General features: G+C 43.4%; 1 protein-coding gene across 1 annotated transcript in view; it reads right to left on the reverse strand.

Annotated features, from left to right (window-relative positions):
• CCDC81 (coiled-coil domain containing 81) overlaps positions 1-21,627 on the reverse strand; it is a 48,286-nt gene that overhangs the window by 15,193 nt on the left and 11,466 nt on the right. The window contains exons 5-10 of the mRNA XM_040422644.1: positions 17,440-17,696; positions 16,826-16,911; positions 15,762-15,913; positions 14,589-14,700; positions 8,234-8,348; positions 3,159-3,305 (exon numbers count right to left, since the gene is read on the reverse strand). Of these exons, the coding sequence (XP_040278578.1) occupies positions 3,159-3,305; positions 8,234-8,348; positions 14,589-14,700; positions 15,762-15,913; positions 16,826-16,911; positions 17,440-17,696 (869 nt within the window). The remainder of the gene's footprint in view (positions 1-3,158; positions 3,306-8,233; positions 8,349-14,588; positions 14,701-15,761; positions 15,914-16,825; positions 16,912-17,439; positions 17,697-21,627) is intronic.

Below are 21,627 nucleotides of genomic sequence, written 5' to 3' on the forward strand. Positions count from 1 at the left end.
GGTCAAAGCAGGCTGGAGGCAGTACATACAGGAGGCACAGCAGGCTGGAGGCAGTACATACAGGAGGCACAGCAGGCTGGAGGCAGTACATACAGGAGGCACAGCAGGCTGGAGGCAGTACATACAGGAGGCACAGCAGGCTGGAGGCAGTACATACAGGAGGCACAGCAGGCTGGAGGCAGTACATACAGGAGGCACAGCAGGTTGGAGGCAGTACATACAGGAGGCACAGCAGGCTGGAGGCAGTACATACAGGAGGCACAGCAGGCTGGAGGCAGTACATACAGGAGGCACAGCAGGCTGGAGGCAGTACATACAGGTGGCACAGCAGGCTGGAGGCAGTACATACAGGAGGCACAGCAGGCTGGAGGCAGTACATACAGGAGGCACAGCAGGCTGGAGGCAGCACATACAGGAGGCACAGCAGGCTGGAGGCAGTACATACTGGTGGCACAGCAGGCTGGAGGCAGTACATACAGGAGGCACAGCAGGCTGGAGGCAGTACATACAGGTGGCACAGCAGGCTGGAGGCAGCACATACAGGTGGCACAGCAGGCTGGAGGCAGTACATACAGGAGGCACAGCAGGCTGGAGGCAGTACATACAGGAGGCACAGCAGGCTGGAGGCAGTACATACAGGAGGCACAGCAGGCTGGAGGCAGTACATACAGGAGGCACAGCAGGCTGGAGGCAGTACATACAGGAGGCACAGCAGGCTGGAGGCAGTACATACAGGAGGCACAGCAGGCTGGAGGCAGTACATACAGGAGGCACAGCAGGCTGGAGGCAGTACATACAGGAGGCACAGCAGGCTGGAGGCAGCACATACAGGTGGCACAGCAGGCTGGAGGCAGTACATACAGGAGGCACAGCAGGCTGGAGGCAGTACATACAGGAGGCACAGCAGGCTGGAGGCAGTACATACAGATGGCACAGCAGGCTGGAGGCAGTACATACTGGTGGCACAGCAGGCTGGAAGCAGTACATACTGGTGGCATAGCAGGCTGGAAGCAGTACATACAGGTGGCACAGCAGGCATTATATACAGGGCACAGGGGGACAAAGTAGTTAGGAGGCATTATATATGAGGGGCACATCAGGCAGGAGACATTAGATACGTGGAGCACAGCAGGCTAGAGGCAGTACATACAGGTGGCACAGCAGGCTGGAGGCAGTACATACTGGTGGCACAGCAGGCTGGAGGCAGTACATACTGGTGGCACAGCAGGCTGGAGGCAGTATATATTTGGGCACAGCAGGCATTATATACAGGGCACAGGGGGACAAAGTAGGTAGGAGGCATTATATATGAGGGGCACATCAGGCAGGAAACACTAGATACGTGGGGCACAGCAGGCAGGAGGAAGTATATATAGGCGGCACAGACAACAGACTTTACATACATGAGGCATAGTACATAGTACAGGGAGCACAGGCAAAAGGCTCTATATAGAGATTGCATAGACATTATATACAGGGGGAACAGCAGGCAATAGGCACAATATACCGGGGGGCATAGCAGGCAGGAGGCACTATATACAGGGCACTATATACAGGGGGCACAGGTGAGAGGCACTATATAAAGTGGGCAGAGAGCAAGTGGCACTATTTATAGTAGGCATTGAGTGTGTGACACTATACTGCTCTGCTGTAGGCTGATTGATAGCTATAGGCTGTTCGGGCATGCTTTGGCCGGCAAACTCTGCAGAGACGAGTCGTGGCTGAGAGAAGTCATCATGGTGGTCTGAACCAGATGGAGAATAACTCTGGAGGAGACGTCACCTGTGGGTCACTAAATGTAAATGTTTATTCTGCCACTGACTGTGTATGATGAGTAGCTCGTATAGTCAACAGCATTATTTTGTGAAACAACTCCAGACATACCTGTTCAGGCCATACTGGGAACTGTAGTTTCACGACTGACATGGCAGGGACTAACCTGACTATGAATATGGTATCTGAATTAAGCTGGTGCTGTATATCTGCACTGTGCTTAGTTCTGGTGCGCTGTATATCTGCACTGTGCTTAGTTCCGGTGCGCTGTATATCTGCACTGTGCTTGGTTCCGGTGCTGTATATATGCACTGTGCTTGGTTCCGGTGCTGTATATCTGCACTGTGCTTGGTTCCGGTGCTGTATATCTGCACTGTGCTTGGTTCCGGTGCTGTATATCTGCACTGTGCTTGGTTCCGGTGCTGTATATCTGCACTGTGCTTGGTTCCGGTGTGCTGTATATCTGCACTGTGCTTGGTTCCGGTGCTGTATATCTGCACTGTGCTTAGTTCCGGTGTGCTGTATATCTGCACTGTGTTTGGTTCCGGTGCTGTATATCTGCACTGTGTTTGGTTCCGGTGCTGTATATCTGCACTGTGCTTAGTTCCGGTGTGCTGTATATCTGCACTGTGCTTAGTTCCGGTGTGCTGTATATCTGCACTGTGTTTGGTTCCGGTGCTGTATATCTGCACTGTGCTTGGTTCCGGTGCTGTATATCTGCACTGTGCTTGGTTCCGGTGCTGTATATCTGCACTGTGCTTGGTTCCGGTGCTGTATATCTGCACTGTGTTTGGTTCCGGTGCTGTATATCTGCACTGTGCTTGGTTCCGGTGCTGTATATCTGCACTGTGCTTGGTTCCGGTGCGCTGTATATCTGCACTGTGCTTGGTTCCGGTGCTGTATATCTGCACTGTGCTTGGTTCTGGCGCTGTATATCTGCACTGTGCTTAGTTCCGGTGTGCTGTCTATCTGCACTGTGCTTGGTTCCGGTGCTGTATATCTGCACTGTGCTTAGTTCCGGTGTGCTGTATATCTGCACTGTGTTTGGTTCCGGTGCTGTATATCTGCACTGTGCTTGGTTCCGGTGCTGTATATCTGCACTGTGCTTGGTTCCGGTGCGCTGTATATCTGCACTGTGCTTGGTTCCAGTTTTGTATTTATGTACTGAGCTTGGTTCTGCCATTACATGTATATAATATATTTCACTGTATGCAGATACAGCACCGGTGGAGGGGAGGTTACATGCATGCATGTGACAATTAATAATGTATGTCAATCCACAAGTGGCGCAGCATGTGTGCTCTCCCCTCCACAGGTGCTGTATCTACATACAGAGAAATATTCCGGGGCCCAGCCCCTGGCATACATAATGTTACAGAACATACCTGGGACTTGAGTATGGCCTCCTGGTCCTTCATGTGCTGATACTGCTGTAGGACCCGCTCCTCTTCCCTTTCTCGCAGTTTCCGCTCTTCCGTAAAATACACTGGGATGTTTTTCTGGGCACGCTGTAGGCACAGGTAGCACAATTCCTGCAGAGGAACACTGAGAGCATGGGTGACGGCTCTGGCAATGCTACATGCCCCTGCCGGTTGTAATATGCCTGGGCACTCGAGAGCCCCCTTCTGCTGACTGACTGCGGCTCCTGGCTGTTTTAAAGTAAGTTTCTGAGAAACTCCACTACAAGGTGTCAAGCAGCCATGATACGGTCGTAAATCCTGGTAAATCTGCATGCACCGACATGCAGATGTACCTGCGCATACAGTACAGACCAAAAGTTTGGACACACATTCTCATTCATAGAGTTTTCTTTATTTTCATGACTATGAAAATTGTAGATTCACACTGAAGGCATCAAAACTATGAATTAACACATGTGGAATTATATACATAACAAACAAGTGTGAAACAACTGAAAATATGTAATATTCTAGGTTCTTCAAAGTAGCCACCTTTTGCTTTGATTACTGCTTTGCACACTCTTGGCATTCTCTCGATGAGCTTCAAGAGGTAGTCCCCTGAAATGGTTTTCACTTCACAGGTGTGCCCTGTCGGGTTTAATAAGTGGGATTTCTTGCCTTATGATAGGGGGTTGGGACCATCAGTGGCGTTGAGGAGAAGTCAGGTGGATACACAGCTGATAGTCCTACTGAATAGACTGTTAGAATTTGTATTATGGCAAGAAAAAAGCAGCTAAGTAAAGAAAAACGAGTGGCCATTATTACTTTAAGAAATGAAGGTCAGTCAGTCAGCCGAAAAATTGGGAAAACTTTGAAAGTAAGGGCTATTTGACCATGAAGGAGAGTGATGGAGTGCTGCGCCAGATGACCTGGCCTCCACAGTCACCGGACCTGAACCAATCGAGATGGTTTGGGGTGAGCTGGACCGCAGAGTGAAGGCAAAAGGGCCAACAAGTGCTAAGCATCTCTGGGAACTCCTTCAAGACTGTTGGAAGACCATTTCAGGGGACTACCTCTTGAAGCTCATCAAGAGAATGCCAAGAGTGTGCAAAGCAGCAATCAAAGCAAAAGGTGGCTACTTTGAAGAACCTAGAATATGACATATTTTCAGTTGTTTCACACTTGTTTGTTATGTATATAATTCCACATGTGTTAATTCATAGTTTTGATGCCTTCATAGTCATGAAAATAAAGAAAACTCTTTGAATGAGAAGGTGTGTCCAAACTTCTGGTCTCTACTGTATATCAAAGGCATGCTGAACATGAGCTAAATAAATCTGGATGTTAAAAAAAGTCGCAAAATGTATCTTAAACTGTCGTAAAAATGATAGTAAATGACCCCCAATGCTGTCGAAGTAGGCTGGATTAAACCGTTCACAGCTGAGGGTTGGTTAGACTTGCATCCATTATAGGCAGCCCTCTTTGATCCAAAGACGTAAGTAGGACAAATCTATCTCCTGTACTGACAGTTTGTTACAATGTATCAGTGCAATTAGGATGTATCGGTGTTGGGTCCAGACTGTTTAGCTAGCCCCAGATTGTCTAGACTGGAAATGATTGTTACAAATCCTCAGCTGTGAGAAGTATTAGGTCTCAGGATAGGTCATCAATATCAGATTGGTCAGGCAACCCCACTACTCGACTCTTTTCGGGTATACAGAAGCAGAAGCCCAGCGGGTAGTGACCATGCTGGGGGTACTGCAGCTCAATGGGAGCTGAGCTACAGTACACCGGTGTCAGAAACGACAGTGGACAAAGCCTTCAATCCACTCTACAGTTTCCGATGCCAGCAGCTGCCCGAAAGAGCTAATCTGTGGGGGTGTCAGGTGTCAGATCTCCACCAAGCTGATATTGATGACCTGTCCTAAGGTCCTTTAACACGGAGCAATGATCTAGCAGATTATCAGAAACTAAGCAAATGTTCCTGATAATTGCCCGATCGTTAGCGGGGATGAGGGCTGCATTTACCTGTAGCAATCACCTCCGCTGTATGGAGATCAATACAGCAATCATTTGTCCCCATAAAAATCCATTGTCCCTGCTCATCCCCAATAATCTGCCCGATCACCGGTCTGTGTAAAAGGGACTTAAAGGGGTTATCCAACCCCTATAATGCCCCTCAAAATGCCCGGGTACCTCATACAGGTTATACTCTCCCCCGCTCGCCGACACCCACGTAGCTCCTGATGGAGCGACCGGCCGCGGCCTGATATTGGCTGCTCCCCCCATTGGATAACCCCTTTAAGTCCTTAAAAACCCCTTTAAACATTTGGAACTAAGGCCTCATGTACATGGAAGCACGTAAGGCCATATGGCTCTGCATTGTGTGTCCCGCCCCGTGCTACCTTTGTATTACAGGGGTATCCCCCCCCCCCCCCCAGAAGCAGTGCTTCTGCTCCAACATAGTAGGCATGCGCAGAGGAGCAGCTGCTTTTGGTGATCATGCTTGTGGTTTCAGCCACAAAATCCAGACTGAGATCACCTGTTTGGCAGTCTATAGCATGCGGTACTTCTGTGCGCTGGGCATGGACTCCTGGATCTGTGAGGACGGTAGGGTGGTTCGTCACAGTGTCTCCTTGGGGTCTCTGGCCTTTACATTTTCATCAGTTATGATCAAGGCCATGAGAGACAGCCTAGACTCCAGGGGGTAGTATGCCGGTGGTAGAGAGAGGGGAGGGGTAAGCTGGTGAGGTCTGGGGCGCAGGTGACAGGCTAGTTTCTCTCTATGTCGGGTGTAGCTCTGGTGAGAGCTCAAAGTGGAGGCTCTGGCTCTGCTACCAATATGGTAGTCATGACCTGGGTGGTTTGTCTTTGAAAGAGGTTTCTTGGTGGAATGTACAGACAGGTCACTGCCGAAACCAATAGTGTAAAGTGATGAAGAGAATGGAGACCTTCAGGAGACATTGCAATGAGCCTCACTACTGCCTATTGGCAGATCATGGAGGTATACCACCCACGATAACATCTCGGAAGAATACCGCCCCCACTATAGCATCACCCAGTAGTCTACCATTGTGAATAATAATTTGCACATCACTCTGAAAAGATGGTCAGCCATAATCTCTGATTTCACACAGAGGCTATTTTGGACGACTTTTATCACATACATACATATGGGCAGCTTATTATAGGAACAGAACGCCCACACAGAGACCCTGCTATCTGTGTCACCTGCCATGATCTTTTACATATGTCCGTAGCACCGCACGCCTTTACCCACAAGACTCTCAGCTTCTAAGAAAATAATCGCTGGAAATTCTGTGATTATAGAAATGAAGAAAAGTCGCCAACTAAAATTACAGAAATGAGAATCTAGCGCAGGGATCAGCAACCTTTGGCACTCCAGCTGCTGTGAAACTACAACTCCCAGCGTGCAAACATGCTCGGCTGTTGTTCTAACTCCCATAGAAGTGAAAGGAGCACTCTAGGAGTTGTAGTTTCAGAACAGCTGGAGTGACGGAGGTTGCTGATCCCTGATCTAGCAGATCATCATCCATATCAGTATCTACCGTACAGCTTACCTTACTCATCCAGTGGTAGCAGATATGTGCGTTTATATATGTATTTAGCTCCAAATAAGCAAATTTCAGGCAGCCACATGTATAAACATACAATTTCCTTTATTCAGGCCAGATATGATGTGGTTGTTGATGTAGATGGGGATTCGGAGCCACAAAGGGTCTTCGTGATACCATTGCACCTGCAGTGCCTCAGAAGCAGGCACGTTGTCCTCAGAGTCTCCAATCCCAGCTCAGTCTATATTGTAAGATCCTAAAGGGGTTTTCTGGGTGTTTAATATTGATCAGTATCTGATCGGTGGGGGTCCGACATATAGGATCCCATATAGGATCCCTGACGATGCTGGGGCAAACAGCCTCCTCAAAGCTAACCAAGCACAACACCGTACATTGCACAGTGGCACTGCTTGGTTGGTATTGCAGCTCAACCCCATTCACTTGGTATGGGACTGAACTGCACATAGGCCACTTGACCGATGAACGTGACATCGCTGGCCGAAGAAGAGGCTGCAGCGCTCACCAGACCAGCATGGTCTTTTCAAACAGCTGATCGGAGTCAGAACCCCGCCAATCTAATACTGATGACCTATAAGCCATCAAAATGGCAGGCAACCCCTTTAAAGGGAGTCTGTCAGCAGTTTTGACCATGCAAACTAAAGACAGCACTGGGTAGGGGCTGGAGAGAGCGGGAAAAACATAGCTCCTATTATAAGAAGTAGTGTGAGCATGAAGTTATATTCTGCCAGATTCTGCTCCTGCAAGTCCCTTGGTCGCTGAGCTTCCCTGTGAATTGATCTCTGAATCTGTTTTACGCCCCTTTAGCTCTGAGTGACAGCTACAGCATCCAACCAGAAGACGGCTATAGCTGTCACTCAGAGCGGAGGGCGGGGCCTGTGAAGCAGCTCAATACATAGTGAAGCAGGGGCACTTGCAGGAGCAGAACCTTACAGAATAAAAAGTTCATATTCACACTACAAAAGTTATGTTTGTACTGCTCTCCCCAGCCCCTACCTAGTGCTGTCAGCAGTTTTGAATGGTCAAAACTGCTGGCAGACACCATGTAAAACAATGGTTTTCAAATTATGCTCTATCTAATCACCTTCAAGTGTCTTCTGTAATAACTAGTTATTAAAAGGGGTTATCCAGCTAAAAAAAAAAACAGCAAATGATATAAAAACACTGATGCTCCGGCAGCCCCCGTTACTTTATTTACATGCGACCAGCATGTGATCACTGCAGTATGATACATGGTGGCTGAGGCTACCGATTGGCTGCAGTGACACAGTGATCATGTGCTGGTCACTTGTAAACAAAGGCCGGGAGACCACCAGAAAACCCTGCACTGGATCGGTGTAGGATGGATAGAGGTAAGTACTGTTTTTTTCATAGCATTTACTGCTGGTTTTTATTTCTTTATTTTTAGAAACCGGATACCCCTTTAAGAACTTCTTATTGCGTATCATCAGTATCTACGCCTTATACCTGCCCTGCTCGACAGTGGTCCAGGCACGCAGGGGGTGGCCTTATCTGTAGCACATTAGTTTGGTTGACTTCAGGGTCCGCTCTTGGAATATTCATAGAAGCTGGAGATCCCAATCTGAATAATGAATTGAAAGAGAGAATTCAATGACAGGTCAGCATGGGACTTACCAAACGGAGACAACCTGCCGTGTAGGACGAAGGCTCTCATTTCCGGTGTGATGTTCTCCTCTGATCCAAATGATTGACATCTGTCAGTCAGATGACATCACTTCCCGTCTCAGTGACCACAGAGTCTCCGAAAAGACCTAATGACGGTGGTCGGAGGACAATTTATAGAGGGGCGCAGGGACAACAGGACCAGGAGGCTCTGCCAATAAAGCTGGGTTAGGTTATAGCCATCATACAAAAAATAAAATATATAAATTATATCATTGCGTGATTGGCTAGAACATTGACTCCACTATGACTTGTCTATTGGCAGAATTTTCATTGACACCATTAAAGATTTTGGGTCAAGAAAACCAGCACCCATGCAAACCATTTTAGACCGTTTTTGATAATATTAGCCTATAATACCATCATGTACCATATCATGTACAGCCATATAATACTGTGCAGGATTTCGATATCCTCAGGATAGGCCATTAATATTATATCGGCAGGGGTCTGACACAGCACAACCATGCCAATCAGCTGGTACCTTGTTGCTCTGGTGCCGGAAGTCAGCACCGGAAATACACAGTCCATTGTGCGGTCAACGGTAACAGCTGATCGGCAGAGGTACAGGGCGTCAGACCCCCGCCGATCTGATATTGGTGGACAGTCTTGAAGATAGGCCATAAATATCAAAATCCCGGACAACCCCTTTAAAGAGCACACATAGTTTGATAATCCAGAAAGGTTGACAATCGGGCATGTCATCACCAGACGTAAAATAAGGGCAGAGCAAAGCAACCGGGAGACAAATTCGTGTTGTAAGCTGTCTTTCATGAGGCCCTCAGCATTACAAGTAAATTTCTTTATGGCCGTCTAATAAACCGGAATATCTGATAATCCAACATCCAACAGAAATGCAACAAAATAATTAATATATAGATCTGAATGGGCTTTTCAAAAAAAATAATAATAATACTATTGCAGCCGTACGTAACAAGTCTACTGAGGACATGGAGTGTATCCAACCAAACCCGGTGTCCATTTCAAAAGGTAAAAAAAAATACACCACTGACCCGTAAATCATCCCCCCCCCCGCCATCTCTCTATCCAGCTTTCAGCAACTCGCTGACAGCTGATACTTTTGAATAAAACTCACATCGTCCTCTGAAACATTTAAAACCATTAAGGGAACATTTTGTCAGGGCAATGAATTGTTAATGAGCCCAACAAGAATAAAGACAGGAACCTGCTCTTAATATGAGCCTAGATACAGGGACCACAAAATGGAGACAATGCCGTATTCCTAGACATAGCTAGGCTACCGTCATCAAGAAGAAAGATTCAGTTAAAGGACCTAGACTTACTATAATACTGCCTCCTATATACAAGAATATAACTACTATAATACTGCCCCTATGTACAAGAATATAACTACTATAATACTGCCTCCTATGTACAATAATATAACTACTGTAATACTGCTCCTATGTACAAGAATATAACTACTATAATACTGCTCCTATGTACAAGAATATAACTACTATAATACTGCCTCCTATGTACAATAATATAACTACTGTAATACTGCTCCTATGTACAAGAATATAACTACTATAATACTGCTCCTATGTACAAGAATATAACTACTATAATACTGCCTCCTATGTACAAGAATATAACTACTATAATACTGCTCCTATGTACAAGCATATAACTACTATAATACTGCCTCCTATGTACAAGAATATAACTACTATAATACTGCTCCTATGTACAAGCATATAACTACTATAATACTGCCTCCTATATACAATAATATAACTACTGTAATACTGCTCCTATGTACAAGAATATAACTACTATAATACTGCTCCTATGTACAAGAATATAACTACTATAATACTGCCTCCTATGTACAAGAATATAACTACTATAATACTGCTCCTATGTACAAGCATATAACTACTATAATACTGCCTCCTATGTACAAGAATATAACTACTATAATACTGCTCCTATGTACAAGCATATAACTACTATAATACTGCCTCCTATATACAAGAATATAACTACTATAATACTGCCCCTATGTACAAGAATATAACTACTATAATACTGCTCCTATGTACAAGAATATAACTACTATAATACTGCCCCTATGTACAAGAATATAACTACTATAATACTGCTCCTATGTACAAGAATATAACTACTATAATACTGCTCCTATGTACAATAATATAACTACTGTAATACTGCTCCTATATACAAGAATATAACTACTATAATACTGCTCCTATGTACAAGAATATAACTACTATAATACTGCTCCTATGTACAAGAATATAACTACTGTAATACTGCTCCTATGTACAAGAATATAACTACTATAATACTGCCTCCTATGTACAGGAATATAACTACTATAATACTGCTCATATGTACAAGAATATAACTACTATAATACTGCTCCTATGTACAAGAATATAACTACTATAATACTGCTCCTATGTACAAGAATATAACTACTATAATACTGCCTCCTATGTACAAGAATATAACTACTATAATACTGCTCCTATGTACAAGAATATAACTACTATAATACTGCTCATATGTACAAGAATATAACTACTATAATACTGCCTCCTATGTACAAGAATATAACTACTATAATACTGTTCTTATGTACAAGAATATAACTACTATAATACTGCCTCCTATGTACAAGAATATAACTACTATAATACTGCTCCTATGTACAAGAATATAACTACTATAATACTGCTCCTATGTACAAGAATATAACTACTATAATACTTCTCCTATGTACAAGAATATAACTACTATAATACTGCTCCTATGTACAAGAATATAACTACTATAATACTGCTCCTATGTACAAGAATATAACTACTATAATACTGCTCCTATGTACAAGAATATAACTACTATAATACTGCTCCTATGTACAAGAATATAACTACTATAATACTTCTCCTATGTACAAGAATATAACTACTATAATACTGCTCCTATATACAAGAATATAACTACTATAATACTGCTCCTATGTACAAGAATATAACTATTATAATACTGCTCCTATGTACAAGAATATAACTACTATAATACTGCTCCTATGTACAAGAATATAACTACTAAAATACTGCTCCTATGTACAAGAATATAACTACTATAATACTGCTCCTATGTACAAGAATATAACTACTATAATACTGCTCCTATGTACAAGAATATAACTACTATAATACTGCTCCTATGTACAAGAATATAACTACTATAATACTGCTCCTATGTACAAGAATATAACTACTATAATACTGCTCCTATGTATAAGAATACAACTACTATAATACTGCTCCTATGTACAAGAATATAACTACTATAATACTGCTCCTATGTACAAGAATATAACTACTATAATACTGCTCCTATGTACAAGAATATAACTACTATAATACTGCTCCTATGTACAAGAATATAACTACTATAATACTGCCTCCTATGTACAAGAATATACCTACTATAATACTGCTCCTATGTACAAGAATACAACTACTATAATACTGCTCCTATGTACTAGAATATAACTCCTATAATACTGCCTCCTATGTACAAGAATATAACTACTATAATACTGCTCCTATGTACAGGAATATAACTACTAAAATACTGCTCCTATGTACAAGAATATAACTACTATAATACTGCTCCTATGTACAAGAATATAACTACTACAATACTGCTCCTATGTACAAGAATATAACTACTATAATACTGCCTCCTATGTACAAGAATATAACTACTATAATACTGCTCCTATGTACAAGAATATAACTACTATAATACTGCTCCTATGTACAAGAATATAACTACTATAATACTGCTCCTATGTACAAGAATATAACTACTATAATACTGTCTCCTATGTACAAGAATATAACTACTACAATACTGCTCCTATGTACAAGAATATAACTACTACAATACTGCTCCTATGTACAAGAATATAACTACTACAATACTGCTCCTATGTACAAGAATATAACTACTACAATACTGCTCCTATGTACAAGAATATAACTACTACAATACTGCTCCTATGTACAAGAATATAACTACTATAATACTGCTCCTATGTACAAGAATATAACTACTATAATACTGCTCCTATGTACAAGAATATAACTACTATAATACTGCTCCTATGTACAAGAATATAACTACTATAATACTGCTCCTATGTACAAGAATATAACTACTATAATACTGCCTCCTATGTACAAGAATATAACTACTATAATACTGCTCCTATGTACAAGAATACAACTACTATAATACTGCTCCTATGTACTAGAATATAACTCCTATAATACTGCCTCCTATGTACAAGAATATAACTACTATAATACTGCTCCTATGTACAGGAATATAACTACTAAAATACTGCTCCTATGTACAAGAATATAACTACTATAATACTGCTCCTATGTACAAGAATATAACTACTACAATACTGCTCCTATGTACAAGAATATAACTACTACAATACTGCTCCTATGTACAAGAATATAACTACTACAATACTGCTCCTATGTACAAGAATATAACTACTACAATACTGCTCCTATGTACAAGAATATAACTACTACAATACTGCTCCTATGTACAAGAATATAACTACTATAATACTGCTCCTATGTACAAGAATATAACTACTATAATACTGCCTGCTATGTACAAGAATATAACTACTATAATACTGCCTCCTATGTACAAGAATATAACTACTACAATATTGCTCCTATGTACAAGAATATAACTACTACAATACTGCTCCTATGTACAAGAATATAACTACTATAATACTGCTCCTATGTACAAGAATATAACTACTATAATACTGCTACTATGTACAAGAATATAACTACTATAATACTGCTACTATGTACAAGAATATAACTACTATAATACTGCCTCCTATGTACAAGAATATAACTACTATAATATTGCCTCCTATGTACAAGAATATAACTACTACAATACTGCTCCTATGTACAAGAATATAACTACTACAATACTGCTCCTATGTACAAGAATATAACTACTATAATACTGCTCCTATGTACAAGAATATAACTACTATAATACTGCCTCCTATGTACAAGAATATAACTACTATAATACTCCTCCTATGTACAAGAATACAACTACTATAATACTGCTCCTATGTACTAGAATACAACTACTATAATACTGCTCCTATGTACAAGAATATAACTACTATAATACTGCTCCTATGTACAAGAATATAACTACTAAAATACTGCTCCTATGTACAAGAATATAACTACTACAATACTGCTCCTATGTACAAGAATATAACTACTACAATACTGCTCCTATGTACAAGAATATAACTACTATAATACTGCTCCTATGTACAAGAATATAACTACTATAATACTGCTCCTATGTACAAGAATATAACTACTATAATACTGCTCCTATGTACAAGAATATAACTGCTATAATACTGCCTCCTATGTACAAGAATATAACTACTATAATACTGCTCCTATGTACAAGAATATAACTACTATAATACTGCTCCTATGTACAAGAATATAACTGCTATAATACTGCTCCTATGTACAAGAATATAACTACTACAATACTGCTCCTATGTACAAGAATATAACTACTATAATACTGCTCCTATGTACAAGAATATAACTACTATAATACTGCTCCTATGTACAAGAATATAACTACTATAATACTGCTCCTATGTACAAGAATATAACTGCTATAATACTGCCTCCTATGTACAAGAATATAACTACTATAATACTGCCTCCTATGTACAAGAATATAACTACTATAATACTGCCTCCTATGTACAAGAATATAACTGCTATAATACTGCTCCTATGTACAAGAATATAACTGCTATAATACTACTTCTATGTACAAGAATACTATACTACTATATAGTACCTTCTATGCAGAAGAATGGTGCCACTAGATGTGGACGGTGCACTCCAGTGTGAGTGACACGGTATCTACATACGGTGTTACATTAGTGACTGCACTGTTTGGCAGCTGATGTGGCTGTGATAGCGCTAGCATATTGAAGAATAAATGAGCCCCAGTTCCCTATTTTCCCGCTCACCTTTCTGGAGCAGTTTTTGGCTTTGGGATTTTGTCTTCGTTCAGGCTGATGGCGGTAACTGTGGCAGGCACAATGTACTGTCTGTTCAGCAAGCGTTTGGTAGCGGAGTTCTCTGTAAAAGGGATACACAGGATTTTACACTGTCCATGCGTATTATAGACATATATGTAGACAGGTGGTGGGGCGGCATTACATTCATGTGTAACAAACAGGTTAAGTATAATCAAGGCAGAAATAACCAGAAAGCGCAGTGCTGCATACTGCCTAACATGTAAAAATACCGTCATTTGTACCCAAAACCTAGAATCGGCTATATATTAGTAAATAAGAAGTGACAGTAGCCATTTTTCTTAAAGATATTGATCATTTGCCATCTGCGGTGGCCATTTTTGTGACAACTGGAAGCGCAGTCCCCTTGGGCGCCACCACTGAATTAGCATCTCAGCAACTTCACACTTTCTAGGATTCGAACTGACTTACTGATACTGATATATGGCAATTTTTATTTTTTTTAATCTCAGCACTTTTAGACTACATAACGAGCATTTTGTCTGTCTGACTAACAAAATAGCTGCAACGCAGAGCCCAAAAATACAAAATTACGTTTTTGACCCTGACGAACCTTGTAGTATCCATATCCCCGGCTTAATTACCAGGGTCCCCACCAAAGAAAACCTCATATCTCAGCTGTATGTCTAGCAGAAACCTGTTTGCAAAGAGGTAGCTTCTGAGAAATGAGAGCCATCTCGCTAGCGCCACCTTCTGGAAGTGGCTCCCTAAGAGTCACAATCCGACTTTTTAACAAACCTTGGGACACAACAAGCCAGATATCCATCCGTAGACAGCTGTTTCCAGATGGTTCTCTTTCTCAGGAGATACTTCTTTGCATCTTCTAGCCAGTACCCCACCTAAGCTTCAGCTCAAATCTGAAAATGAAAACCTCAGTAACCAACAGGAATTCTTTACGATCTGTTCAAAGACCGTCAGCCATAACACCAGTGTGAATGGAGGCCCAATGATTATTTTCATCCTTCATATAATAGTCACGTCTGATAGGGACAGATGATGACGTCTGAATCTGAAACAAGATCGTGTCTAGTCCAATGCTGATATCTGATTATGACAAGTGACAGGATCTCCACCTGACGAGTCAAGCTGTGACTCCTCTCCTACCTCTTCTGCTGGAGAACGGCTCCTCTTTGTCGGTCTCTTCTTCTCGGTCTGGTTGCAGGTCACACTTTGGTTCCTCCACGCTCCCCACCTCTCCATTTTCCTCCGGGATGGTCTCCATACCTGTGGATTTTTCTGTTCCTTTCATGTCGATTCTAATGTAAATCAGCATGAGTCAGAAAACAAGAAATGACAAATGAGGCTGCAACTGACAAATCTGTCACCACGTTCCTGGCTTGTAAAGAATCAACTTTTTGTCATAGCCCCTTGACCAGAGTCTTACGGTGGTCCCTAAATGACCAGACACATTTAAGCGACTTTGCCATTGTGTGATTATGGCCTTAACTTTTTAATCTGCTGGGGCCACCCAAAACTGAGAACCTGCACTGCCCAGGTAGGGGTAGTCTCTTCAGGAGAACCCTATACTTTTCCGTATGCTTTGCTAGGGTATATAGACACCATTGAGGTGGGTATCCAGTTCGGGTCCACACCCATGAGACAGAACAAAGAGCTGCAAAGGCATCTAAGCTAGACCCAACCTGTTCATGTTTATGGTCAACTAGTTATTTTAATGGTGGCATCTAATACTACATTGTCCCTGTAGCAGCAGCCAGGTCATAGCCAGCCACTGTTTCAGATGCCTGACCTTCAGCTGATGAAGCTCATGAAGACTACCCCTCTAAATTATGTAAAACTATCCACAAAAATTAGAAGAAAGGAAATGTATAGACACCCTTGGTTCCTTTATCAAGTCAAGAAAAATGCTCAGCAGATGACTAGACTAAAGTGTCATATTAGTATGGACCCGACTCAACAGAGAACTGAAGGTGTTGAAGGCTTGCAAAGGTGAATAATTGGAATCTATGACCAATCCACTTGGTATCACGGTGACCAGACTGAAGAATCCTCTTACTCTGGACATATTATAAGAAGAAAGAAAACTTTTGGAAGAGGAGAATGATCAGCAAGCAGATGGATGGAGATAACAAATCATGAACACACCATAGAGAAGCCTGATGGCCCAGACAGAAGACGACAAGTCTCAGAAGGCAGTCGTAATATATTACCTAGGGAACAGAAGAGCACTGCAAGATCGAGGGCGCAGCATGTGGTCTTCCCCTGAGGACATGACAGAATCAGCTGTCCCCGGCCTCTAAAAGAAGCAAATGATGACATTCAATGGGATCTCATGGATACAGGTTACTTGAGGATTATTTTGTTTTTGTTGGAAAGCCTTGTGATCTGACACACTCCTCTCTCATTTCCCTAGAGATTGTCGTTGGTCTTCTGAGTTTGGAGAAGGTTCTTCTTCTGTGGTCTGTCTATAGATGACCTGTTGACTTTCTGCACAAGTTTGACCCTATATGGCTTTCATAATTTCACAGGTGAGCATCATGGCTGCAGGAAGGGAGACCACCTGACGCTGACCCAAAGAGATCCATTCCAAATAGATCAAATTTAGGGTACGGCCACACGTGGTGGGTCTGCTGTGGATTTTCTAGGCGGAAGATTTGCAGAGGACCTGGCTAAAATCCAATGTCGTAAGAAATGCTCAAAATGCAGTGGTTTTTGTGGCACCATCACTTTAGGAGTCACAACAGGTTCTTTCTCTAGAACACCCACTGTGATGCGACACCACTAAAAAATGTACCCGTGAAAATTCTTCACGCTATTTACTTACATTACAGAGGGATTTCACCACCGCTCCTGTTCCGTCCATACTATTCACAAACTCTTTATAAAACTTCATCTTAACTTTCAGATCTCGAATGATAAGAGCCCCGATGCTCCTGAAGGTAAACTCCACATTTTGTTTAGTAGCAATTGATCGTGAAAAAGCACTGAGGGTCTCCCTGACGCAAGCCTCGATGGTGTCCCTGTTGTAGGGGCAGGCGAATGACAGGGCGATGAAATTAAGAGGGACGATTGGAATGTCACCTGAAATCAGAGGAAGGGGAAGTACATTTTTATTAAGGCTTATATAGGGTTCAAGAGAAACTGAGTGCAGCTTGTTATGTATGTACACAGTGACTCCACCGGCAGAATAGTGAGTGCAGCTCTGGAGCATAATACAGGATACAACTCCACATCAGTACAAGATAAGTAATGTATCTACACAGTAACTCCACCAGCAGAATAGTGAGAGCAGCTCTGGAGTATAATACAGGATGTAACTCAGGATCAGTACAGGATAAGTAATGTATGTACACAGTGACTGCACCAGCAGAATAGTGAGTGCAGCTCTGGAGTATAATACAGGATGTAACTCAGGATCAGTACATGATAAGTAATGTAATGTATGTACATAGTGACTGCACCAGCAGAATAGTGAGTGCAGCTCTGGAGTATAATACAGGATGTAACTCAGGAACAGTACAGGATAAGTAATGTAATGTATGTACACAGTGACTGCACCAGCAGAATAGTGAGTGCAGCTCTGGAGTATAATACAGGATGTAACTCAGGATCAGTACATGATAAGTAATGTATGTACACAGTGACTCCACCAGCAGAATAGTGATTGCAGCTCTGGAGTATAATACAGGATGTAACTCGAGATCAGTACAGGATAAGTAATGTAATGTATGTACATAGTGATTGCACCAGCAGAATAGTGAGTGCAGCTCTAGAGTATAAAACAGGATGTAACTCAGGATCAGTGCAGGATAGGTAATGTATGTACACAGGGACTGCACCAGCTGAATAGTGAGTGCAGCTCTGGAGTATAATACAGGATGCAACTCAGGATCAGTACAGGATAAGTAATGAAATGTATGTACACAGTGACTGCACCAGCAGAATAGTGAGTGCAGCTCTGGAGTATAATACAGGATGTAACTCAGGATCAGTACAGGATAAGTAATGTAATGTTAGTACACAGTGACTGCACCAGCAGAATAGTGAGTGCAGCTCTGGAGTATAATACAGGATGTAACTCAGGATCAGTACAGGATAAGTAATGTAATGTATGTACACAGTGACTGCACCAGCAGAATAGTGAGTGCAGCTCTAGAGTATAATACAGGATGTAACTCAGGATCAGTACAGGATAAGTAATGTAATGTATGTACACAGTGACTTCACCAGCTGAATAATGAGTGCAGCTCTGGAGTATAATACAGGATGCAACTCAGGATTAGTACAGGATAATTAATGTAAATGTATGTACACAGTGACTGCACCAGCAGAATAGTGAGTGAAGCTCTGGAGTATAATACAGGATGTAATTTAGGATCAGTACAGGATAAGCAATGTATGTACACAGTGACTGCACCAGCAGAATAATGAGTGCAGCTCTGGAGTATAATACAGGATGTAACTCAGGATCAGTACAGGATAAGTAACGCATGTAACATGATGATCAGTGGTGATTAGAAGCTTAACCCAGGGCTTGACAAATTTCCTTGGAATCTAGGAGCCAGCTAAAAAAGTTAGGAGCCAGGCGGAGCCGCGTCATAAAATCTATATTGCAATATAATTTTAAGCATGTGCGATATGCTATATATATCGCGATATATTGTTTTCTATATTTGGGGGGGGGGGTGTTTAAACTTTTTTTTTTTTTTTTTTACTTTTTATTTAATAACTATTAGCCTCCTTAAGGGCTTGAACCCTTGTCATATTCACCCTAATAGAGCTCTATTAGGGTGAATAGGACTTTACACTCTCCCTGCTGCCTTGTGCTTTGTGCACACAACAGCAGGGAGCTGACCATGGCAGCCATCCTATCATGTGCCCCCCAGCCTCTGATCAGCCCCCCCCAGCCTCTGATGTGCTCCCCCCAGCCTCTGATCAGCCCCTCCAGCCTCTGATCAGCCCCCCCAGCCTCTGATGTGCTCCCCCCAGCCTCTGATCAGCCCCCCCAGCCTCTGATCAGCACCTCCAGCCTCTGATCAGCCCCCCCAGCCTCTGATCAGCCCCCCCAGCCTCTGATCAGCCCCCCCCCCAGCCTCTGATCAGCCCCCCTAGCCTCTGATCAGCACCTCCAGCCTCTGATCAGCCCCTCCAGCCTCTGATCAGCCCCTCCAGCCTCTGATCAGCCCCCCCAGCCTCTGATCAGCCCCCACAGCCTCTGATCAGCCCCCCCAGCCTCTGATCAGCACCTCCAGCCTCTGATCAGCACCTACAGCCTCTGATCAGCCCCCCCAGCCTCTGATCAGCACCTACAGCCTCTGATCAGCCCCTCCCCCCCTCGGGCCCCTCCCTCTTATCAGCCCCCTCTGGTAACAAACCCACTCCCCCTCCCTCCCCAGTATTAATCATTGGTGGCAGTGGCCACAGGGTCCCCCTCCTCCCCCCCCCCCCCCCATCATTGGTGGCAGTGGGCAGTTCCGATCGGAGTCCCAGCAGTGTAATGCTGGGGCTCCGATCAGTTACCATGGCAGCCAGGACGCTACTGAAGTCCTGGCTGCGATGGTATGTTAGTGAGCAGCATTATACTCACGTGCACCGTGATCGCCGGGAGCTCCTTCTTCTCATAGGTCTGTGCGGCGCATTGCTAATGCTATAAGCATTAGCAATGAGCCGCACAGACAGAAGAAGGAGCGCCCGGCGGCCACGGCGCACGTGAGTATAATGCTGCTCACTAACATACCATGGCAGCCAGGACTTCAGTAGCACTAGTGTGACTCCTGGCTTCCATGGTAACCGATCGGAGCCCCAACATTACACTGCTGGGACTCCGATCGGAACTGCCCACTGCCACCAATGCAGAGAGTCGAGACTGAAGAACATTCCCGGCACCCGACCTCTGACAGGACGCTGTGATCCGCACGATTAACCCCTCAACTGAGGGGTTAATCGCACGGATCACAGCGTGCAGTCATAGGGGCCGGGATATGGCCGGCACATTCATTGGTGGCACAGTGGCCACAGTCCCTCCCCTCCTCCTCCTACTCTGTTCTTAGTGGCCAGCGGCAGCCGCGCACAGTGGGGAGGGAGGGACTCCTCTCCTTCTCCATCCACTGTGCCGGCTCAGGAAACCATGGTGCGTGCCGAGAGCGCATCTTTGAAAATGGGCTGACAAATACCCAAGCGCCAGGACCAAATTCCTGGTCGCCATGGCGACCTGGCGCCTGGGATTTGTCGAGCCCTGGCTTAACCCCTTAAGGATCCCCACCGTACATGTACGGCACTGGTGGACAGGACTTAAGGACCAGCGCCGTGCATGTATGGCGGGCTGATTGGGCGGGTGCAGGAGCTGCGCCCGCCCAATCAGCGGCATAAACCCGGCAGTCACTGACAGCCAGGCCTCTGCTGCATACAGCGGCATCAGTGAAAACACAGATGCTGGCGTATTAACCCATTGTATGTCGTGGTGTGACCGCGGCATGCAGAGGATTTGCGGAGGGTACGGGTGCCCTCCGCATCTCCATCGGGTCCCCATACTGCAGTGGTGGGGACCCGATGGCAGAGAAGGAAACCCAATGCCCTCCATAGGCATCGGGGCTTGCCTCCTATGGAAGCCTGTGAGATCCAGCCTTTAGGCTGGATCTCACAGGCAGGCTGTTAGCATAAAAGCTGACAGACCCCAGAAGTTGAAGTCCCAGAGTGGTACAAAAATAAAAAGGAAAAAAAAAGTGTTTTAAATAAAAAAGTTAAAAGTGAAAAAAAAAAAAAAAAGTAGACATATTAGGTATCGCCGTGTCCGTAACAACCAGGTCTAATAAAATATCTCATGACCTAACCCCTCAGGTGAACACCGTAAAAAAATAAAAATAAAAATGGTGTCAAAAAAGCTATTTTTTTGTCACCTTACATCACAAAAAGTGTAATACCAAGCTATCAAAAAGTCATATGCACCCCAAAATAGTACCATGCAAATCGTCATCTCCTCCCGCAAAAAATGAGACCCTACATAAGATAGTCG

This window comes from Bufo bufo, chromosome 3, assembly GCF_905171765.1.
Source record: "Bufo bufo chromosome 3, aBufBuf1.1, whole genome shotgun sequence".
Lineage (NCBI taxonomy): Eukaryota > Metazoa > Chordata > Amphibia > Anura > Bufonidae > Bufo > Bufo bufo.